Raw genomic sequence first — 20,274 nt, forward strand, 5'->3', positions numbered from 1 at the left:
ACACTCCCAACCCTGCTAGCAAAACACTCCACAAGCCCAGTGGTGGTAGCGACTCTGAGAACCTGGAACCAATGAGGCAACATTTCAGTCTGACTGATATGTCCATCATGGCCCCCATCTGTGGCAACCATAGGTTTGTTCCAGCCATGCTTGACGCCACCTTCATGAGGTGGAGACAGGACGGTGGGGGGGGGGGGGGGGGGGGGCTGATGGTTAGGGACTTTTACATGAGCGACAGACTAGCGACCTTAGAGGAGTTGACGGAGGAATTGGACATACCAAATAAGAACGAACACCGACATCTACAGGTCAAAAGCTTTCTCTGCAAAGAGGCAGCACGGTGGCACAGTGGTTAACATTGCTGCCTCACGGCTCCAAGGTCCCAGGTTCGATCCCGGCTCTGGGTCACTGTCCGTGTGGAGTTTGCACATTCTCCCCATGTTTGCATGGGTGTTGCCCCCACAACACAATGATGTACAGGTTAGGTGGATTGGCCACGATAAATTGTCCCTTAATAATAAAAAATATATATTTCCGCAAGAAGACGACTACAATACCCACAAACCCCAAAAAGCACAAGGGTAGAAGAGTTACTGGACGTGGACAGTCTGGGTAGGGGAAACTGGGGACCTGTACAGGCGACTTTTAGAAAATGGGGGGGAAGAACTAGGCATGGAAATAGGGTTGGGACTCTGGAGCGAAGCACTGCGTAGGGCCAACTCCACCTCCTCATGCAGAAGGCTAAGCATCATGCATCTGAAAGTGGTGCACAGAGCGTACCTGACAAGAACCCGAATGAGCAGGTTCTTCTCAGAGGTGGAAAGCAAATGTGAACGGTGCCAGGGAAGCCCGGCCAAGCAGGTGTGGTGGTATGTATTAGGGGTAGTACGGTACCTGTGATGCCGAGAGGCTATTGGTAGACAGACACTGGATCCTGATTGGATCTGCCGCCTGCTGGCTCCACCCAGTAAGGCGGAGTATAAGAACCCGGGTTCTCCTAGCAGCCGCATTCCGTAACTGAGCTGCTGGGGAACAAGTCTTGCTTAATAAAGCCTTCGATTGACTTTGTCACTTCTCGTCTCGTGAGTAATTGATTGTGACACAATTTAGCAAGACATGTTCTCGGCATTCCCCAGACCTGTTGGGTTCTGGACAGCCTTCTTCGAGGCAATGTCCAAGGGTTGGGAGGGGTGGGGGGGGGGGGGGGGGGGGAGGCGGCGCTACCGGGAATAGCAGGGGAAGGCCAGAAAACAACCGACACAGAGGTCAGAGAGCCTAGAACAAGAACACGGGAAAATGAACCCCCAAGGGAAGGCGAAAAGCAGGACCGGGAGAGGGGGAGAAAAGTGTATGGGGGGAAGGCCGAACAACGAGAGAGGAGGGAGGGGGGTGGGGGGCACCGTCCATGTGTAAATAACAAAAATAAACTATTGTACAGTGAAGGGCCCATGAAAGGGCCCTGAAACAACGAGGGAAGGGAGTGAGCAGGGGGCTGACACAAAGGAATTTGGTATATACACTGTAATCGGGACAGTTAGCTTTACCGTTTGTATAGTGTACAATGTGTAAAAATGTTTTTTTTTTAAATGTAAAAGAGCAACTGTGCATGTGTGCAGAGCCAGCTTTTCAACGAGGATCCCAACCAGCCATGCATACAAAGCTATTCTCCAGCCGGCACATGCACAGCACTACTGAAAATTGGAAAAAGAAACGATGTTCGCATATGCGGCGTTACTATGGCCGATGCATATGCAGAGACTGCTGAGGCCTACTGGGGCTTGTAGTTCCCAGTCTCTGAGGCCCAATGTCCATTTTCTTTTCAAAGGTAAGTATTATTTTTCTTCTGGGGTCTGTAACATACTAGTCAATGCCATGACCATTAAGTTACTTTGTTTAATTTTTTTAAATTTCAATAAACATCTGATTAAAACCTACAATTGATAATCCCTTCATCTTCTTCATAAAATGAACACAGATGCAAACATGCCATACCCTTCCATTTCCGACACTTCAGAGATTCAGAACTAATCCATGTATCGATTCCTATCCTCCAAACTGACAAGAGATGTACATGATGATTGGATCCTTGATGTCAATACTGACAAAGGTGCACACATGTACAGTAATACCCTTCTCATCTCTCCAGTTCTGACAGTTCATAAAAGATGGATAAGGGTTTTCATTTCACTGGATGCATGTAAGTCAGGATATCATCTTTCCAAGTGTGCAAATGTGGCAGGATACATTTTTGATGTTTTACCACAGACTGAATTACACGGAATTGCCGCATCGAGGCGGGACTGTAAAATGTGGCAACTGTTCAAAAGTCTGTTGACTTTGACTTTGGTGGGTCCGAAAAATACCATTGGTGGGAGGAGAGGTGAAATTCAGCCCCTTGGCAACATATCCACAATTCATGAATGTATCTGCCATGTAAACAGCAATGAAAACAAAGTGTATACGAGCATTCAAACTGCCTGATGGCCCACATGGGCATTGCTGTGGCACTCCAGAACTTGGCCCAGTCACAAAGGGCCATGGATGAGAGCATGAAAAGCATTGGCCGGTCGCTGACTGGCCTTGGCAAGGCACAGAGAGACATGGCAGTCTCAGAGGAACATTGCACAGTGAGGGACATGTAAGAGAGGCACAGTGGTTAACACCACTGCCTCACAGTGCCAGGTATCCGGCTTCAATTCCGACCTTGGGTGACTATGTGAATTTGCACATTTTTCCCATGTCAGTGTAGGTTTTCTCTGGGTGCTCCGATTTTTTCCCCCACAGTCTAAAGATCTGCAGGTTAGATGAACTGGCCACACAAAATTGCCGTTTAGTATCCAACGGTTAGGTGCGGTTGTGGGGATAGGGCGGTTTGGGCCTAGATGGGGTGCTGTTTCAGAGGGTCGGTGCAGACTCGATATGGTCTCCTTCTGCACTGCAGGGATTCTAAACCATGGCTCAGACAAGGGTGGTCCGGCCTCAAGGACTGGCAGCGTCAGGCAACGCTCACTCTGGCACCTCCTCCATCCCCTGGAGTAGCCTGGGGGCCATCGAGTACCCCGAGGGAGGAGGAAGTGAAGGGGCCCATGCTGGTGCCTCCTGCAGGGTAAGTGCAAGAATACATCAGCGCTTCCGAATCCCCCCCCCCTCCCACCACCACCACCACCACCTGACACTGGCGCATCTGACGGGCAGCGGGCAGGACAGGGTGGCATGTCATCACCTGTGACACCCAAAGGTTGGCAGGACCCATCCAGGACTAGGTCCTCCAGAGGACAGCTGCCAAAGGCATCAAACGTCAGAGGGCGAGACATGCTGCCTCCATTTCTGATGTGCTGTCTGGGATAACACCTGGAATGAGCAGTGGGCAACATAAAATTAGAAAGTTAGAGATCACTTATGTTGTCATGGGTGCAGCACATAGGTGATAGGGATTAGACCATAAGACCATAGGAGCGGAAGTAAGGCCATTCGGCCCATCGAGTCCACTCAACCATTCAATCATGGCTGATTTCAACTCCATTTACCCGCTCTCTCTCCATAGCCCTTAATTCCTCGAGAAATCAAGAATTTATCAACTTCTGTCTTGAAGACACTCAACGTCCCGGCCTCCACCGCCCTCTGGCAATGAATTCCACAGACCCACCACTCTCTGGCTGAAGAAATTTCTCCTCATCTCTGTTCTAAAGTGACTCCCTTTTATTCTAAGGCTGTGCCCCCGGGTCCTAGTCTCCCCTGCTAATGGAAACAACTTCCCTACGTCCACCCTATCTAAGCCATTCATTATCTTGTAAGTTTCTATTAGATCTCCCCTCAACCTCCTAAACTCCAATGAATATAATCCCATGATCCTCAGACGTTCATCGTATGTTAGGCCTACCATTCCTGGGATCATCCGTGTGAATCTCCGCTGGACCCGCTCCAGTGCCAGTATGTCCTTCCTGAGGTGTGTGGCCCAAAATTGCTCACAGTATTCTAAATGGGGCCTAACTAGCGCTTTATAAAGCTTTAGAAGCACATCCCTGCTTTTATATTCCAAGCCTCTTGAGATAAATGACAACATTGCATTTGCTTTCTTAATTACGGACTCAACCTGCAAGTTTACCTTTAGAGAATCCTGGACTAGGACTCCCAAGTCCCTTTGCACTTCAGCATTATGAATTTTGTCACCGTTTAGAAAGTACTCCATGCCTCTATTCTTTTTTCCAAAGTGCAAGACCTAGCACTTGCCCACGTTGAATTTCATCAGCCATTTCTTGGACCACTCTGCTAAACTGTCCAAATCTTTCTGCAGCCTCCCCACCTCCTCCATACTACCTGCCCCTCCACCTATCTTTGTATCATCGGCAAACTTAGCCAGAATGCCCCCAGTCCCGTCATCTAGATCGTTAATATACAAAGAACAGCTGTGGCCCCAACACTGAACCCTGCGGGACACCACTCGTCACCGGTTGCCATTCCGAAAAAGAACCTTTTATCCCAACTCTCTGCCTTCTGCCTGACAGCCAATCATCAATCCACGTTAGTACCTTGCCTCGAATACCATTATTTTACTCAGCAGTCTCCTGTGAGGCACCTTATCAAAGGCCTTTTGGAAGTCAAGATAGATAACATCCATTGGCGCACCTTGGTCTAACCTATTTGTTATCTCTTCAAAGAACTCTTAACAGGTTTGTCAGGCACGACCTCCCCTTACTAAATCCATGCTGACTTGTCCTAATCCCACCCTGCACTTCCAAGAATTTAGAAATCTCATCCTTAACGATGGATTCTAGAATCTTGCCAACAACCGAGGTTAGACTAATTGGCCTATAATTTTCCATCTTTTTTCTTGTTCCCTTCTTGAACAGAGGGGTTACAACAGCGATTTCCCAATCCTCTGGGACTTTCCCTGACTCCAGTGACTTTTGAAAGATCATAACTAACGCCTCCACTATTTCTTCAGCTATCTCCTTTAAAACTCTAGGATGTAGCCCATCTGGGCCTGGAGATTTATCAATTTTTAGACCTCTTAGTTTTTTCTAGCACTTTCTCCTTTGTGATGGCTACGATATTCAACTCTGCCCCCTGACTCTCCTGAATTGTTGGGATATTACTCATGTCTTCTACTGTGAAGACTGATGCAAAGTACTTATTTAGTTCCTCAGCTATTTCCTTGTCTCCCATCACTAGATTACCAGCGTCATTTTGGAGCGGCCCAATGTCTACTTTTGCCTCCCGTTTGTTTTTAATGTATTTAAAGAAACTTTTACTATCATTCCTAATGTTACTGGCTAGCCTACCTTCATATTTGATCCTCTCCTTCCTTATTTCTCTCTTTGTTATCCTCGGTTTATTTTTGTAGCCTTCCCAATCTTCTGACTTCCCACTACTCTTTGCCACATTATAGGCTTCCTCTTTTGCTTTGATGCATTCCCCGACTTCCTTTGTCAGCCATGGCTGCCTAATCCCCCCTCTGATAACCTTTCTTTTCTTTGGGATGAACCTCTGTACTGTGTCCTCAATTACTCCCAGAAACTCCTGCCATTGCTGTTCTACTGTCTTTCCCACTGGGCTCTGCTCCCAGTCGATTTTCGTCAGTTCCTCCCTCATGCCCCTGTAGTTATCTTTATTTAACTGTAACACCTTTACATCTGATTCTACCTTCTTTCTTTCAAATTGCAGACTGAATTCTACCATATTATGATCACTGCCTCCTAAGTGTTCCCTTACTTTAAGATCTTTTATCAAGTTTGGCTCATTACATAACACTAAGTCCAGAATGACCTGTTCCCTCGTGGGCGCCATCACAAGCTGTTCCAAAAAGCCCTCCTGTAAACATTCAATGAATTCCCTTTCTTTGGGTCCACTGGCAACATTATTTACCCAGTCCACCTGTATATTGAAGTCCCCCATGATCACTGTGACCTTGCCTTTCTGACATGCCCTTTCTATTTTGTGGTGCATTTTGTGCCCCTGGTCCTGACCACTGTTAGGAGGCCTGTACATAACTCCCATTATGGTTTTTTTGCCTTTGTGGTTCCTCAACTCTACCCACACAGACTCCACATAATCTGACCCTATGTCGTTTAGTGCTATTAATTTAATTTAATTCCTAATTAACAAGGCAACCCCGCCTCCTCTGCCCACCTCTCTGTCTTTTCGATAGGTTGTGAATCCCTGGATGTTTAAATGCCAGTCCTGAACCTTCTGCAACCACGTCTCTGTGATGCCTACCACATCATACCTGCCAGTCACAATCTGGGCCACAAGCTCATCTACCTTGTTCCGTACACTGCGCGCATTTAAATATAGCACCTTTAATTCTCTATTGACCGTCCCTTTTTGTTTTCTTAGTGTGGTGGACCTTGGTTTACTGAGCCTTTCCATACACTGTCATATTTTGTGGGATGGGGATTATCGTAACCTCTCCTGAGTTTTGTCTTTTCATACTTTTTTGTATTCCTGAGCAGCTACGCTTCCCACTGATTACTTCACCTCTTGGTTCCCTGACTTTCCCTTCCCCCCATTCTCTAGTTTAAAGTCCTATTGACCACCCTATTTACTCTTTTCGCTAGAACACTGGTCCCAGCTCGGCTCAGGTGGAGACCATCCCAACGGTATAGGTCCCCCCGACCCAAAACCGATGCCAGTGTCCCATGAAAAGGAACCCCTCTTTCCCACACCACTCTTTCAGCCACGTGTTAACTTCCCTTATTCTTGCCTCCCTATGCCAATTTGCACGTGGCTCGGGCAGTATTCCGGAGATTATGACCCTTGAGGACCTGTTTTTTAATTTGAATCCTAGCCTCTTTATAATCTCTAGACAGGTCCTCTTTCCTAGACTTGCCTATGTTGTTGGTACCGACATGGACCACAACAACTGGATCCTCCCCCTCCCTCTCCAGTATCCTTTCAAGCCGGTCAGAGATGTCCCGCACCCTAGCGCCGGGCAGGCAACATACCATGCGGGACTCTTTATCCTGCTCACAAAAGATACTATCTATCCCCCTGATAATAGAATCCCCTACAACTTGCCTATTTACTCCCTCCCCTTGAATGGCCTGCTGAACCATGGTGCCTTGGTCAGCTGACTCATCCTTCCTGCAGCTCTGTTCGCCAGCCACGCTGAGCAAGTGCCTCGTATCTGTTGGACAGGGTCAAGGGCTGAGGCTCCTGAGTTCCTGACTGCTGGTTCCCTTTACCTGCCTGACTTGCAGTCACACCCTGCTGTTCCTGGCCACTGGCAGGATTTAAACTACTTACTCTGACAGGTGTGACTGCCTCTTGAAACACAGTGTCCAGGTAAGTCTCCCCCTCCCGGATGTGCCTCAGTATTTGAAGCTCAGACTCCAGCTCATCAACTCTGAGCCGGAGTTCTTCGAGCAGCCAACACTTACTGCAGATGTGGTCGCTGCAGCTCGCAATGGGATCTGCCAGCTCCCACATCAAGCAGCTCAAGCACATCACCTGACCAGCCATCCCTAATTAATTAATTAGTTTAATTTAAGTTTACGAGTTTAGCTGTGTTTTAAAAAAATTTCCAATCAACCAATCAGATCAAATCTTCCCTCTGACGTCACTTCTGAAAAAAAAAAAGTGGAAAACAGGAAGTTACCGTTAGGTTTTTATACTCTCACAGAAACTGCTCCTCCTCCTCCGAACGGCTCCCGAAACTAGGCCGCGATCCCTGGGTTAAAGTAGGTTTTTATACTCTCACAGAGACTGCTCCTCCTCCTCCGAACGGCTCCCGAAACTGGGCCGCGATCCCCGGGTTAAAGTAGGTTTTTATACTCTCACAGAGACTGCTCCTCCTCCTCTGAACGGCTCCTGAAACTAGGCCGCGATCCCCAGGTTAAAGTAGGTTTTTATACTCACACAGAGACTGCTCCTCCTCCTCCGAACGGCTCCTGAAACTAGGCCGCGATCCCTGGATTAAAGTAGGTTTTTATACTCACACAAAGACTGCTCCTCCTCCTCCGAATGGCTCCCGAAACTAGGCCGCGATCCTCGGGTTAAAGTAGGTTTTTATATCACACAGAGACTACTGCTCCTCCGAACGGCTCCCGAAACTACGCCGCGATCCCCGGGTTAAAGTGGGTTTTTATACTCACACAGACTGCTCCTCCTCCTCCGAACGGCTCCCGAAACTAGGCTGCGATCCCTGGGTTAAAGTAGGTTTTTATACTCAGACAGAGACTGCTGCTCCTCCTCCGAACGGCTCCCGAAACTAGGCCGCGATCCCCGGGTTAAAGTAGGTTTTTATACTCACACACAGACTGCTCCTCCTCCGAACAGCTCCCGAAACTAGGCCGCGATCCCCGGGTTAAAGTAGGTTTTTATACTCACACAGAGACTGCTCCACCTCTTCCGAAAGGCTCCTGAAACTAGGCCGCGATCCCCGGGTTAAAGTAGGTTTTTCTATCACACAGAGACTACTGCTCCTCCTCCGAACGGCTCCCGAAACTAGGCCACGATTCCCGGTTTAAAGTAGGTTTTTATACTCACACAGAGACTGCTCCTCCTCTTCAGAAAGGCTCCCGAAACTAGGCACAACAATTAGGGCACAACAATGTAAAAAGTCACCATTAAACAGTTTTGCACCAACAGTCCGACCAGCCTCTAACTTCTATCTGGTGGGTGTTAGAGATGGGCTGGGCCTGGGTGTAGAAGTTGTGCTGGGTTTTGGGTTGAGGGAGGGCGGAGGGGTGGGGAGAGATGGTGCTGGAGGATGGGGCGGGGCAGATCCCCTATGACACATGAGCGTCCCACCTGGTGTCACCCTCAAAGAGAAGTGGCAGGGCAAGGGGCCAGATGTATGAGCCCGCCTTGTATGACAGCATCCCCAGTGAGTAACCTGTCACCGTTCACCATCTCCCAAATCTCGCCCTACAGTCCCAAAGAATATATGAGCCTGTGAGATGGATTGGCCAGAACACATGCATAGGTCACCGAGGCAGACAGTGGAATGTGTTCCTAAACTCAGGGGTCAGACTTTGTCAGACTACGAGGGGCACCAGAGCTCATCTCCCAGCGAGTCATCATCATCCTCCGTAACATGGATAATACCCGCTGATACTGCCACATTGGGACCAACACCCTGTGGTGATGAGTAGGACCCTTGGAGGGAGAACTCTGGTTGTGGGAAGGAGTGAAGGGCTATGGGAAATGGAAGGTGGAGTGAAGGCTTGAGGGACAGGGAAGGGGTGAGTAGTTATAGGGAAAGGGGTTCCATTTGGAAGGGTGGAATGGGGGGAATGCAAAGTGGGACAGGGCAGCGGAACTGCCGGTGCCAGGCCTCTTGACTGGCAAATTGGGAGGTGATAAGGTTGTCCCATGTGCAGCGGCCCTGGAGCGCATGTTGGGCGGTTGGCCCTGCTAGCCTGGGCTCCACGTCCGGTTCTTCCTGGACACCCACCTCATCCTCCTTGTCAGATGAGGCCTGGTGTTCCTCCTCTTCCAGCTCCCTCCGCACCTTCAGGAAGACCAAGAATCCTCAGGTTGTTCCTCCTTGCGTTGTTCTCCAGTGCCTCCAACCTTTCCACACATCGTTTCTGATGTGCCTCATGCATCTCCGTCTTCACCACCAGGCCCTGTATGTCGTCCTCATTCTCGGCTGCCTTTGCCTTCACGACCCGAAGCTCCCGCTCCTGGGTCTTTTGTTCCTCCTTTAGCCCTTTGATCGCCTGTAGTATCGGGGCCAACAGCTCTTTCTTCATTTCCTTTTTGAGCTCTTCCACACAGCATTTCAAGGACTCTTGTTGTTCAGGGCCCCATGTTAAACTGCCACCTTCCGACGCCATCTTGGTTTTTGCTTGCCTTCCTTGCCGCTGTTCTAAAGGATCCACTGCAATCCGGCCACTTTCTCCTTTTTTCATCCGTATCCAGGGGGGATTCCCTTCTGGTTTACCGCACAGTGTTTTTAGCCGTCAAAATTGCCGTTGGGGCTCCTAGCAAGAGCCCAAAAGTCCGTTTCACCGGGAGCTGCCGAAACGTGCGACTCAGCTGGTCATCGCCGCACCCGGAAGTCATTTCTGGTCAATGTTAACCCCCCCATACCAGGATGTTGATGCCGAGGAATATATCAGTGGTAATGCTATTGAACAATTTAGAAGATGGTTATATTTTTTCTTGTTGGAATTAGTCACTGTCTGGTACTTTTGTGACATGCATGTTATTTGCCTCTTGTCAGCTCAAGCATGGATGCTTTCCAGGTCTTGTTGTACATGGGCACAGACTGCTTCAGTATCTGAGCAAATGGTACTGAACATTGTATGATCATCAGTGAACTTCTGATGATATGACGGAGGGAAAGTGAGTAATGAAGCAGCTGAAGATGGTTGGGCTAGAATAGTACTGGCTGCAATATCCTGGGCTGAGATGACTGGCCTTTAACAACCACAAGCACCTTCCTTTGTGCTAAGTATTGAGAGTTTACCCCCGTTGACACATCATTTTTAGGCATGCTGATACTGCTGGCATCCACTCCTGCATGCCCCGTTGTACCAGGGTTGATCCCTGGCTTTATGGTAAATGTCGAGTGAGTAAAATGCTGTGTCATGAGATTGCAGATTGTATTGGAATAGCATTCTGCTGCTACTGAAGACCAAGAGTACCCCAGGAATGCTTGGTTTTAAGATGCTTGATCTCTTCTGAAACAACTAGTCTTTTTATGATGGGCGGTGGTTAAGGAATAAATCTTGGCCAAGTCACTGGAAGAACTCAACTCAACTCCTCTTCTTCAAATACCAATGGCAACAAGACCTTGATTTCAGGTTTCAGCCGAATTATAGCACCTCTTCTTCTTCCCTCAGTACGACAGTGTAATGTCAACCTACATTACTTGCTCAAGTCACTGGAATGAGTTCAGGTTCTCGGTTAGCACTCTTTAAATTGCTGACTATCCAACCTCATTCACTTCATTGAACCATCAAATCCTTACAGTGCAGGTGGAGGCCATACAGCCCATCAAATCTGCACTGACCATCTGTGGCCCACATAGGGCCACTCTGCCGTCCTACCCGTGTAACCCCCACCTAACCTGCAAATCCCTGGACACTAAGGGGCATTTTTTTATCATGGCCAATCCATCTAACCGGCACATGTTTGGAACCGGCACATTGAGGAAACCCACGCAGACATGGGGTGAAAGTGCAAACTCCACACAGTCAGTCAAGGCTGGAATTGAAACCGGGTCCCTGGCACTGTAAGGTGGCAGTACCAACCATCGTGCTGCCCCCAATGTGGGGAAGGTTATGCTCAGCTAGGCTTTTTGTCATGTGAAGGAAATCATGCACCCAAAATTATTCACCTTTTAGTATTCATCGGCCTGTATGTTACATGGGAGCTGAAAAAATATACATGGAATCAAAACTTCAAATTTGAAGAGTTCAAAACAAGACTGACAGGATATGTTACTGGTAAAGTTTTGGTTTGGCTATCAACTAAAGTGGTGTAGCATTTATATTGTCGTGGTTGTTTTCGCAAGTCCGGGTAATGTTTAATCAAACCAAAGATTTCCCATTGTATTATTTGTTAGTCATTTTGGAGGATTTGTAGATCTTGGCTTGGTACTCGTCAGTATTTAAGGTTACCTCCTTGCCAATAATCTGCGTGTTAATACCCAAAAGATCCAGCCTGTTTGTTCTACAGAACAAATTTCTGTGCTGACTGAGGATGAAACATCATTTTGTATTTGTCCTTTTGTTGCAGTGAGTTATACATTTCAGGTTTGCTTTGGAGCACACCCCAAAATTTAGCAGCATAGGAAATACACTGTAACTCTTCAGCTGAATGCCTCATCCAGCTGCTGTCACAGAAAGATGGCAATTGGATTGTTATGGTAATCAGTTAGGACAGTATAACTGGAGTTAATGATCATTCACTCCATTCAAAATCCAGTCTCTGTTTTTTCTGGTACTCCATGTTTTGTCCATTTGGGTGATGCTGGACAAGTTCATTCATTCAAGGTTGTGAAATACCTTCTCTGAACTGTTGCAGTCTGTTTTCTGATGGTGCTCCAACAGTGCTGTTTGCAGCGAAAGGATTTTGATTTCATGTCCAAGATAGGGTGGTGCACAACACGGCAATTGTATCCACGGCTTTGTTGTTCTTGTTCTTCTTAGTGGTTGGGGGTTGCAGGAACAGAAGGTTCTGTTGAAGAAACTCACCAAGGTTACTAAAATTCATTCTTCAAATCTTATATACAACAGGCACATTGCACCAAGGATGGAGAGTTTGAAAATTAAGGCCAGTGTTTTGTCCTGGATGGTGTGGATTTTCTTGGGTATTTTGGCTGAATCTGTCCAGAGGAGTGATGAGAATTCTATCACATTCTTAAGTTGCAGTTCAAAGATGGTGGGTGGAGAGGCTTTGATGAGTCTGGAGCAAACCACTTATCACAGAATTTCTCGTCTCTGTCCAGATCTTGAAGCCACCTTGTTGATATGCCTGATTCAGTTTGATTTTGGTCAGTCATGGCTCCCAAGAATGAATTTTAGGGCACTTGGCGATAACATCCTTCACATTAGATGGCAGTCATTGTCTGGCTGTTGTCAGGATTGAGCATTAATTTCCACTTGTTAGCCCAGGATGTTGAATGAGTCCTGTTGTAGATTGACATGGGCTAATTCACCATTAGCAGAATTGTGGCTGAAACTAGACATCATGAATTGTCACACTGCGTTGAAGAGGATGTCATGGCTGAAGCAGTGGTAAGTGGCTGTTTCTGAGCTGGATAATGTGGGCTTGGGAGCAGTTGAGCAGGAGGTCTTGCAAGCACTGGCCCTGCCCAATGCACTCACTGCTTGTGAGTACAAGGAGAAAGACTGCAGGGAGGACAGCCACAATGCAGAGCAAGGTACTAGGGCTTAGAAGACTCTCGGCGATGGTGGTTGTGGAGCTTTAAGCTGCGGAAAGAATAGAAGAGACATTTAGTAGTATGAGGGGAGTTTGTAATTAGGGGGATAGATCGTGTCCTCTGCAGCGAGGATTGTAAATCTCAACGGGTATGTTGCCTACTAGGTGCCACGATGAGGGATAGCTCATGGCAGCCAGGTAGAACTTGGAAAGGGAGGGGTTAAATCCACTTGTGTCCATGTTGAAACATATGACATGGGTAGGAAGAGGGAGGAGGTCCTTCTCAAAGAATATTAATAGTTGAACTCAGGGTAATAATCTCTTGATCAGAGCCACTAGCAAATTGACATCAGAGCAGACAGATCAGGAAAATTGAGCTCTTCTAATCAGTCAATTCCTCTCTGATGTGTGTGTGTGCATGCATATATACATATATAGATATATATAAAATAAATTTCATAAGGGGCAATTTAGAGTGGTCAATACACCTTGCCTACACATCTTTGGGTTGTGGGGGTGAGGCCCACGCAAATATGGGGAGAATGTGCAAACTCCACAGTGACCCAGGGCTGAGATTGAACCCGGGTCCTCATCGCTGTGAAGCAGCAGTGCTAACCAAAGAGAGGGTGTCTGGCAGGAGTATTAACTGCTTGTTGCTGAAACAAATTAATGCAATTCAGATGGCTCTGGACTCCTTGTTGACTCAACGTGCTGAGGGGTGTTTAAAGTTTGCAAAACAAAAACTTTTTGAGGTTAGAAACAAACTGAGTGGCTACCTTGGCTTTTTACTGGGAAGATGGCTGACTATCGGGCTATTCCCAAGGGTAATAGAATGATTGAAACAGAGGATGTCAACAAAGCATTTAAGGGTTTTTATGTCAAATTATACAAAACAGTCTGGGTGTGTATCAAAACTTATGACCATTTCTTCTCTTCCCTTAAACTCCCAACAATTTCCAAGGACCAACAGTTGGTATTGAATACTTCTATTTCTCATGGAGGAAACGGCTCCTTGAAGGAGCTTCAATCTGGTAATGCCCCAGGGCTTAATGGTTTTGGAGTGAATTTTACAAGGGATTTAAAGACTTGTTAATGGATCCGTTAATTGGCCTGTATTGTCACTCATTTGAAGTGTTGACCCGATAGTGGGATTCTCTCGCCATGCATAAATTTGTATGGCAAGGGATACAGAATTGTTTTCCAATTTGCGCTCCTGGGCAGAATGTAAATCAGTAGCAATTTTCCTCAGGCGGGAGAACATAAACTCCCAAAGTACAGAACTCTGGTACGACCGCATTTGGAGTATTGCGTACAGTTCTGGTCACCGCATTATAGGAAGGACGTGGAGGCTTTGGAGCGGGTGCAGAGGAGATTTACCAGGATGTTGCCTGGTATGGAGGGAAAATCTTATGAGGAAAGGCTGATGGACTTGAGGTTGTTTTCGTTGGAGAGAAGAAGGTTAAGAGGAGACTTAATAGAGGCATACAAAATGATCAGGGGGTTGGATAGGGTGGACAGTGAGAGCCTTCTCCCGCGGATGGATATGGCTGGCACGAGGGGACATAGCTTTAAACTGAGGGGTAATAGATATAGGACAGAGGTCAGAGGTAGGTTCTTTACGCAAAGCGTGGTGAGGCCGTGGAATGCCCTACCTGCTACAGTAGTGAACTCGCCAACATTGAGGGCATTTAAAAGTTTATTGGATAAACATATGGATGATAATGGCATAGTGTAGGTTAGATGGCTTTTGTTTCGGTGCAACATCGTGGGCCGAAGGGCCTGTACTGCGCTGTATTGTTCTATGTTCTATGTAAATGGGGAATCTTGCCCAAGATGCAGTCATTAAACTAAAACACAAGAAAGCTCACTATTTAGAGCTCTTTGAGTTTGTTACATTTACCCACCCATTGGGCAAGTAAAGATAGTTTCTCACCAGCAGAGTGACTTTCATCATTATAATTCTCTTTCAAAAAAGAGTACAAACAGATTCATTATTAACTTCAATATTTTTATTTATCCTTGTCCATTTCTGCTGAAATTCAGAATGCTTTGATTTATAGGAATTATTTACCTGAATTGGTTATTTAGACTGAAAAATACCTCCCACTGACGTCAGTTTCAAATACATTGAAGGAAAATGTTATTGAGAACAGAACCAGACTTGCACAGTGTTTGCAGATTGCATTCCCCTGCTGCCTGTTTCTGAATGGAAAGGCTGATAGTGAACATAAAATATGGGCTCAAAGTACATTAAATCTTATTCTTGTTGAAATGTCACTGTAAGATTCATTTTTATTTCAATTTTTTTTAAAAACAGAGGAACATGCTGTTTCACACACAGCAATTTATGGACTCCAGTGACGGTTCTCCATGTAGGTGATTTTCACTCAAATAGACTGTATTCCAGATATAAAGGACTTGGGAGGAACTGTCCTCTTCTCCTCTGCAATTCACCTCACATGCACACCTCTTTAGTACCTGTGTGCAAATTCCACCTGTCAGCTCGGTGGCTTCAGTTGAAGAAAAAATCTTCCGATAAAAACAAGCGCACACCAAATTCTGAGGCCAAAGATTCACTTTCCCAAACAACTGAAAAGGCTGTTGTGAAGAAAACTTGGAAGCAGAAAATTATAAGTGAACTGAAACACTACTACAAAGGATTCCGATTACTTTGGATCGACACAAAGGTAGCAGCAAGGATACTATCAAGGTTATTTTATGGACACCAGCTCACCCGTCGAGAGAGACGGAGGGTAGGTAGGATCTCAGAGCTACAGTTAATTTCTCAAAGATGAACAAGAGGATATTGCTTTGGAGAAAGAAATGTTTTCTAAATTTCATTCCATTTTTTTTCTCTCCTATTCTGAAGCACTGACTCCAGAATGGCCATGCCTGCCACCTTTTGAATACTTTATAGAATCATTGAATATCTACTGTGCAGAACGCCATTCAGCCCATCGAGTCTGCACTGAAGGGGCGGCGCAGTGAGTAGCACTGCTGCCTCACGGCGCCGAGGTCCCAGGTTTGATCCCGCTTCTGGGTCACTGTCCGTGTGGAGTTTGCACATTCTCCCCATGTTTGCGTGGATTTTGCCCCCACAACCCAAATATGTGCAGGCTAGTGGATTGGACATGCTAAATTGCTCCTTAAATGGAAAAAATGAATTGGGTACTCTAAATTTATTTTAAAAAAGAGTCTGCACTGACCCTCTGAAAGAGCAACCTACCTAGGCCCACCGCCCGCCCTATACCTGTAACCCCACCTAACCATTGGACACTAAGGGGCAATCCACCTACCTAATCTGCATATCTTTGGACTGTGGGAGGAAACTGAAGCACCCAGAGGAAACCTATGCAGACACGGGGAGAATGTGCAAACTCCACGCAGACAGTCACCCAAGGTCAGAATTGAACCCAAGTCCCTGGCGCTGTGAGGCAGTTGTACTAACCACTGGGAACCTCATTTGGGAAGTCATTCTGCATGTGAAAGCTGAGAGAGTGGTGAATCCTACTCTACTTTCCTCACTTTATTTGACTTTTTAGTACATTTGTTTCCAGCACACAATATTTTTGCCATTTTCTTAATGTCTTAAGCTGTTATTAACTTACCACTACTGGTTGTAGTTAATTGAAGTTCCTAGCTTGTTTTAAACGTTGTTTCAAATCTAAACTGCACCTTAGCTGCTGCACTACTCATGCATTTTTACTTGTGTGAACTGTTCCAGCTTATACGAACATGCGTTGACCTCTTCCGCCTGGTTCCATTCTTGATTTTTTTGATTGTACCGTTTATGGAGTTCTTGCTGCCTGTCGTATTAAAGTTGTTTCCTGAGATGTTACCATCTACATTTGAATCAAAACTGACAAAGGTTGGTGGGATTTCTTTTTCTGACACAAGCTTATGATTTGATGGAATTATTTTAATTATAATGACAAGCTGAAAAGTGCCAGTCCTGTGGGAAGGATGCTTGATAGAGAGAGGGGCTGGAAAGCAGAGTGTGGAAGAGACGGAGTCAAAATGATATCTTTGCAGCATTTTTGCTGAACAAAAGTTTTGTTCCCTGAAGTATTATGGAGAACAAGCTTTCAGAGAAATGCCAGTTTGATTTCTTCCCTTCCACTAAACAAACCTTCATTCAGCATGCTCCCACATGAACAAGGTTGAGGCCAGAACTGTTCAGCAAAGGGCAGCACGGTGGCGCAGTGATGCCTCACGGCGCCGAGGTACCAGGTTCGATCCCGGCTCTGGGTCACTGTCCGTGTGGAGTTTGCACATTCTCCCCGTGTTTGCGTAGGCTTCGTCCCCACAACCCAAAGATGTGCAGGGTAGGTGAATTGGCCACACTAAATTGCCCCTTAATTGGAAAAAATGAATTGGGTGTTTTAAATTTATTTTAAAAAAGAACTATTCAGCATAATTCAGTCAAAATGAAAAAGGCACTTGGTGAAAACCACAGGTACTGCAGCTCATTGTGAAGGCCCCTCTGTTCAAAGAAAACTTACAATCTGTATTTGATCGATGTCTAAAGAAGAAGAATATACTACGCTGGTGTTGAGAATTACAATATTCAGACAAGGCTGTGTTGCACCATGATATACTATGACAAGTTACGAATAAGAGCACTGATGTGAGATGTCTAACAAACTGCAGTTCCCTAACTGAGGTTATAGTGCAAGAATTTTGTCCAACTGAATTTGGTAATTGTTTTGTTTTCTAGGAAGAAAATCAGAAAAATAAACTGGCAGCAAAACTTGAGGTTGCAAAATTTCTCCAGGAAACTATTGCAGAAATGGCTAAAAGGAATAAAGCAAAAAGTGGAGATGCGACCAAACAGTTTTCTTCCTACGTACAGAAGGTTTGCTTCAAGAATTCATGTAACGCTCATGTTGTTAAGTTGCTGCCAGATACTTCCCCACAAGGGGGCTGATATGACCTTGCAAAGCAACTTGAATTTCTTACAGTGGCTGGTTAAATGAGAACTCCTGCAGAGGAGAGTGCATGTCCTGGGGGAAAATGCAAAAACCAAAATAGTTTTAGTAGTACTTTGAGAGAAAAAGATACATGCACACATGAACACTGACCCCTGTGGGAATACTTTCCTCCAGCCCAACAAATAACTCTTCACCACAAATCTCTGTTTGCTGAAACTAAGCCAATTTTGTGTCCATGCTGCTACTGTCCATTTTATTCTTTCGGCTCCAACTTCGTTGACAAGTCTTTATCAAATGCCTTTTGAAAGTCCATCTATCCCACATCAACCGCATTACCCTCATCAACTCTCTCCTTCATCTCATGAAAAAACTCAAGCAAGTTAATTAAATATGATTGGTCATAACAAATCTGTGGCAGCTTTCCTTAATTACTCTACATTTGTCCAAGTGACTGGAAATGAAAAAAATGCATGGGGCAGCATGGTAGCTCAAGTGGATAGCACTGTGGCTTCACAACGCCAGGGTCGAATCCCCATTGGGTCACTGTCTGTGCGGAGTCTGCACGTTCTCCCCGTGTCTGCGTGGGTTTTCTCCGGGTGCTCCGGTTTCCTCCCACAGTCCAAAGACGTGCAGGTTAGGTGGATTGGCCATGATAAATTGCCCTTAGTGACCAAAAAAAGGTTAGGAGGGGTTGTTGGATTACGGGGATAGGGTGGAAGTGAGGGCTTAAGTGGGTCGGTGCAGACTCGATGGGCCGAATGGCCTCCTTCTGCACTCCATGTTCTATGAAGAATGAGTTGGTTTATCGCTACTTCAAAAATACTTTCATGAAATTTCATAAAACAAGCTATTCATTAAAGTCTCAGAAATCAGGGTAAACACTGGCAATGAATAGAAACCATTTGCAGAGTCGAAAACAATGAATCTTTGGTCAAGGAGTTTTATCAGAATGGCTAAAGGGGTAAGTACCAAGTACAATGCCTGAACGTTCAGTGATCGACTGCTGCTTCTAATTTACATGCAAGACTTGGACTCAAAAACTAAATACAAAGTGGTCAAATGTGCAGAAGATATTAAATGCGAGGCAGTGGAATGGCAAAAGCAGCTGAGAAAATGCAGATTGAGTTGAACAAGCAAGCACGGGGAAAAGTTTAATGCAGAAAGAGAAACAAATGGCAAGTATTCCTCATTCATGATGCTGTAAAGATCAGATTGGATTTGAAAAAACCCGAAGAGCAAGGTTTTTCAAACTTTTTCTCCTGCAACCCACTTGATCATGAAAGGCAATAGCAACAAAATGCACGTTTTACTCGGCACTGGATACTCCTGCAAGATGCGACACCAGAATGCTGACAACCTCATGGGCTTTTTTTGCGTGTTTTTAATGTGTATCAGGTACGCTGTATGAGGGAAGTCTTTTAATTTGAGTCAGACCTAAGTTAGTAACTGACTCTGGGGTCTCAACCTCAAAAGGAATTTATCACCCACCACTTCTCTTTCAAATTCTGAAACTTATCTCATTTGCCAGCACTTTCCTACGTATAACACACATGGGCTTTGCCTCCTTATTTGCATTGTCACAATTGACAAAATCATACCTCAAGAAATCATCTTTATACTTCCTTGTTCTGAGTTAAGTTTATTTTTTCAGGGCTGTTAACTAGAGACCCAGGAGCTCTTAACACTACCGCAGCTCTGTCGTACACTGGACGGTCCTAAGCAGCTCTCCTCAGCAAGTTCTGTTGTGAGATCCTCTCCAATAGGTTAACTTTTCTCATTAGAACGGAGAAGGATGAGGGGCGACTTGATAGAGGTTTATAAGATGATCAGAGGAATAGATAGAGTAGACAGTCAGAGACTTTTTCCCCAGGTGGAACAAACCATTACAAGGGGACGTAAATTTAAGGTGAATGGTGGAAGATATAGGGGGGATGTCAGAGGTAGGTTCTTTACCCAGAGAGTAGTGGGGGCATGGAATGCACTGCCTGTGGAAGTAGTTGAGTCGGAAATATTAGGGACCTTCAAGCAGCTATTGGATAGGTACATGGATTACGGTAAAATGATATAGTGTAGATTTATTTGTTCTTAAGGGCAGCACGGTAGCATTGTGGATAGCACAATTACTTCACAGCTCCAAGGTCCCAGGTTCGATTCCGGCTTGGGTCACTGTCTGTGCGGAGTCTGCACATCCTCCCCATGTCTGCGTGGGTTTCCTCCGGGTGCTCCGGTTTCCTCCCACAGTCCAAAGATGTGCAGGTTAGGTGGATTGGCCATGAAAAATTGCCCCTAGTGTCCAAAATTGCCCGTAGTGTTGAGTGGAGGTGTTGACTTTGGGTAGGGTGCTCTTTCCAAGAGCCGGTGCAGACTCAATGGGCCAAATGGCCTCCTTCTTCACTGTAAATTCAATGATAATCTATGATTAATCTAGGACAAAGGTTCGGCACAACATCGTGGGCTGAAGGGCCTGTTCTGTGCTGTATTTTTCTATGTTCTATGCCTATTTCAA

The 20,274-nt window shown here is 45.9% G+C and overlaps 2 protein-coding genes across 19 annotated transcripts in view; both read left to right on the forward strand.

Moving 5' to 3' along the window:
* Positions 1–20,274, forward strand: part of tacc1 (transforming, acidic coiled-coil containing protein 1) — a 457,444-nt gene that overhangs the window by 172,466 nt on the left and 264,704 nt on the right. The window lies entirely within an intron of this gene.
* Positions 1–20,274, forward strand: part of letm2 (leucine zipper-EF-hand containing transmembrane protein 2) — a 50,169-nt gene that overhangs the window by 16,062 nt on the left and 13,833 nt on the right. For 4 of the 7 annotated variants that reach the window (XM_072485841.1, XM_072485843.1, XM_072485839.1 and 1 more), the window contains exons 4-6: positions 15,155–15,590; positions 16,562–16,705; positions 17,555–17,692. In XM_072485841.1, the coding sequence (XP_072341942.1) occupies positions 15,155–15,590; positions 16,562–16,705; positions 17,555–17,692 (718 nt within the window). Of the gene's footprint in view, positions 1–1,595; positions 1,826–2,964; positions 3,107–15,154; positions 15,591–16,561; positions 16,706–17,554; positions 17,693–20,274 lie in introns of those variants that run through there. The other 3 variants (XM_072485844.1, XM_072485846.1, XM_072485842.1) reach the window with 2 other exon arrangements.

This window comes from Scyliorhinus torazame, chromosome 20, assembly GCF_047496885.1.
Source record: "Scyliorhinus torazame isolate Kashiwa2021f chromosome 20, sScyTor2.1, whole genome shotgun sequence".
In the NCBI taxonomy this organism is placed as follows: Eukaryota; Metazoa; Chordata; class Chondrichthyes; order Carcharhiniformes; family Scyliorhinidae; genus Scyliorhinus; species Scyliorhinus torazame.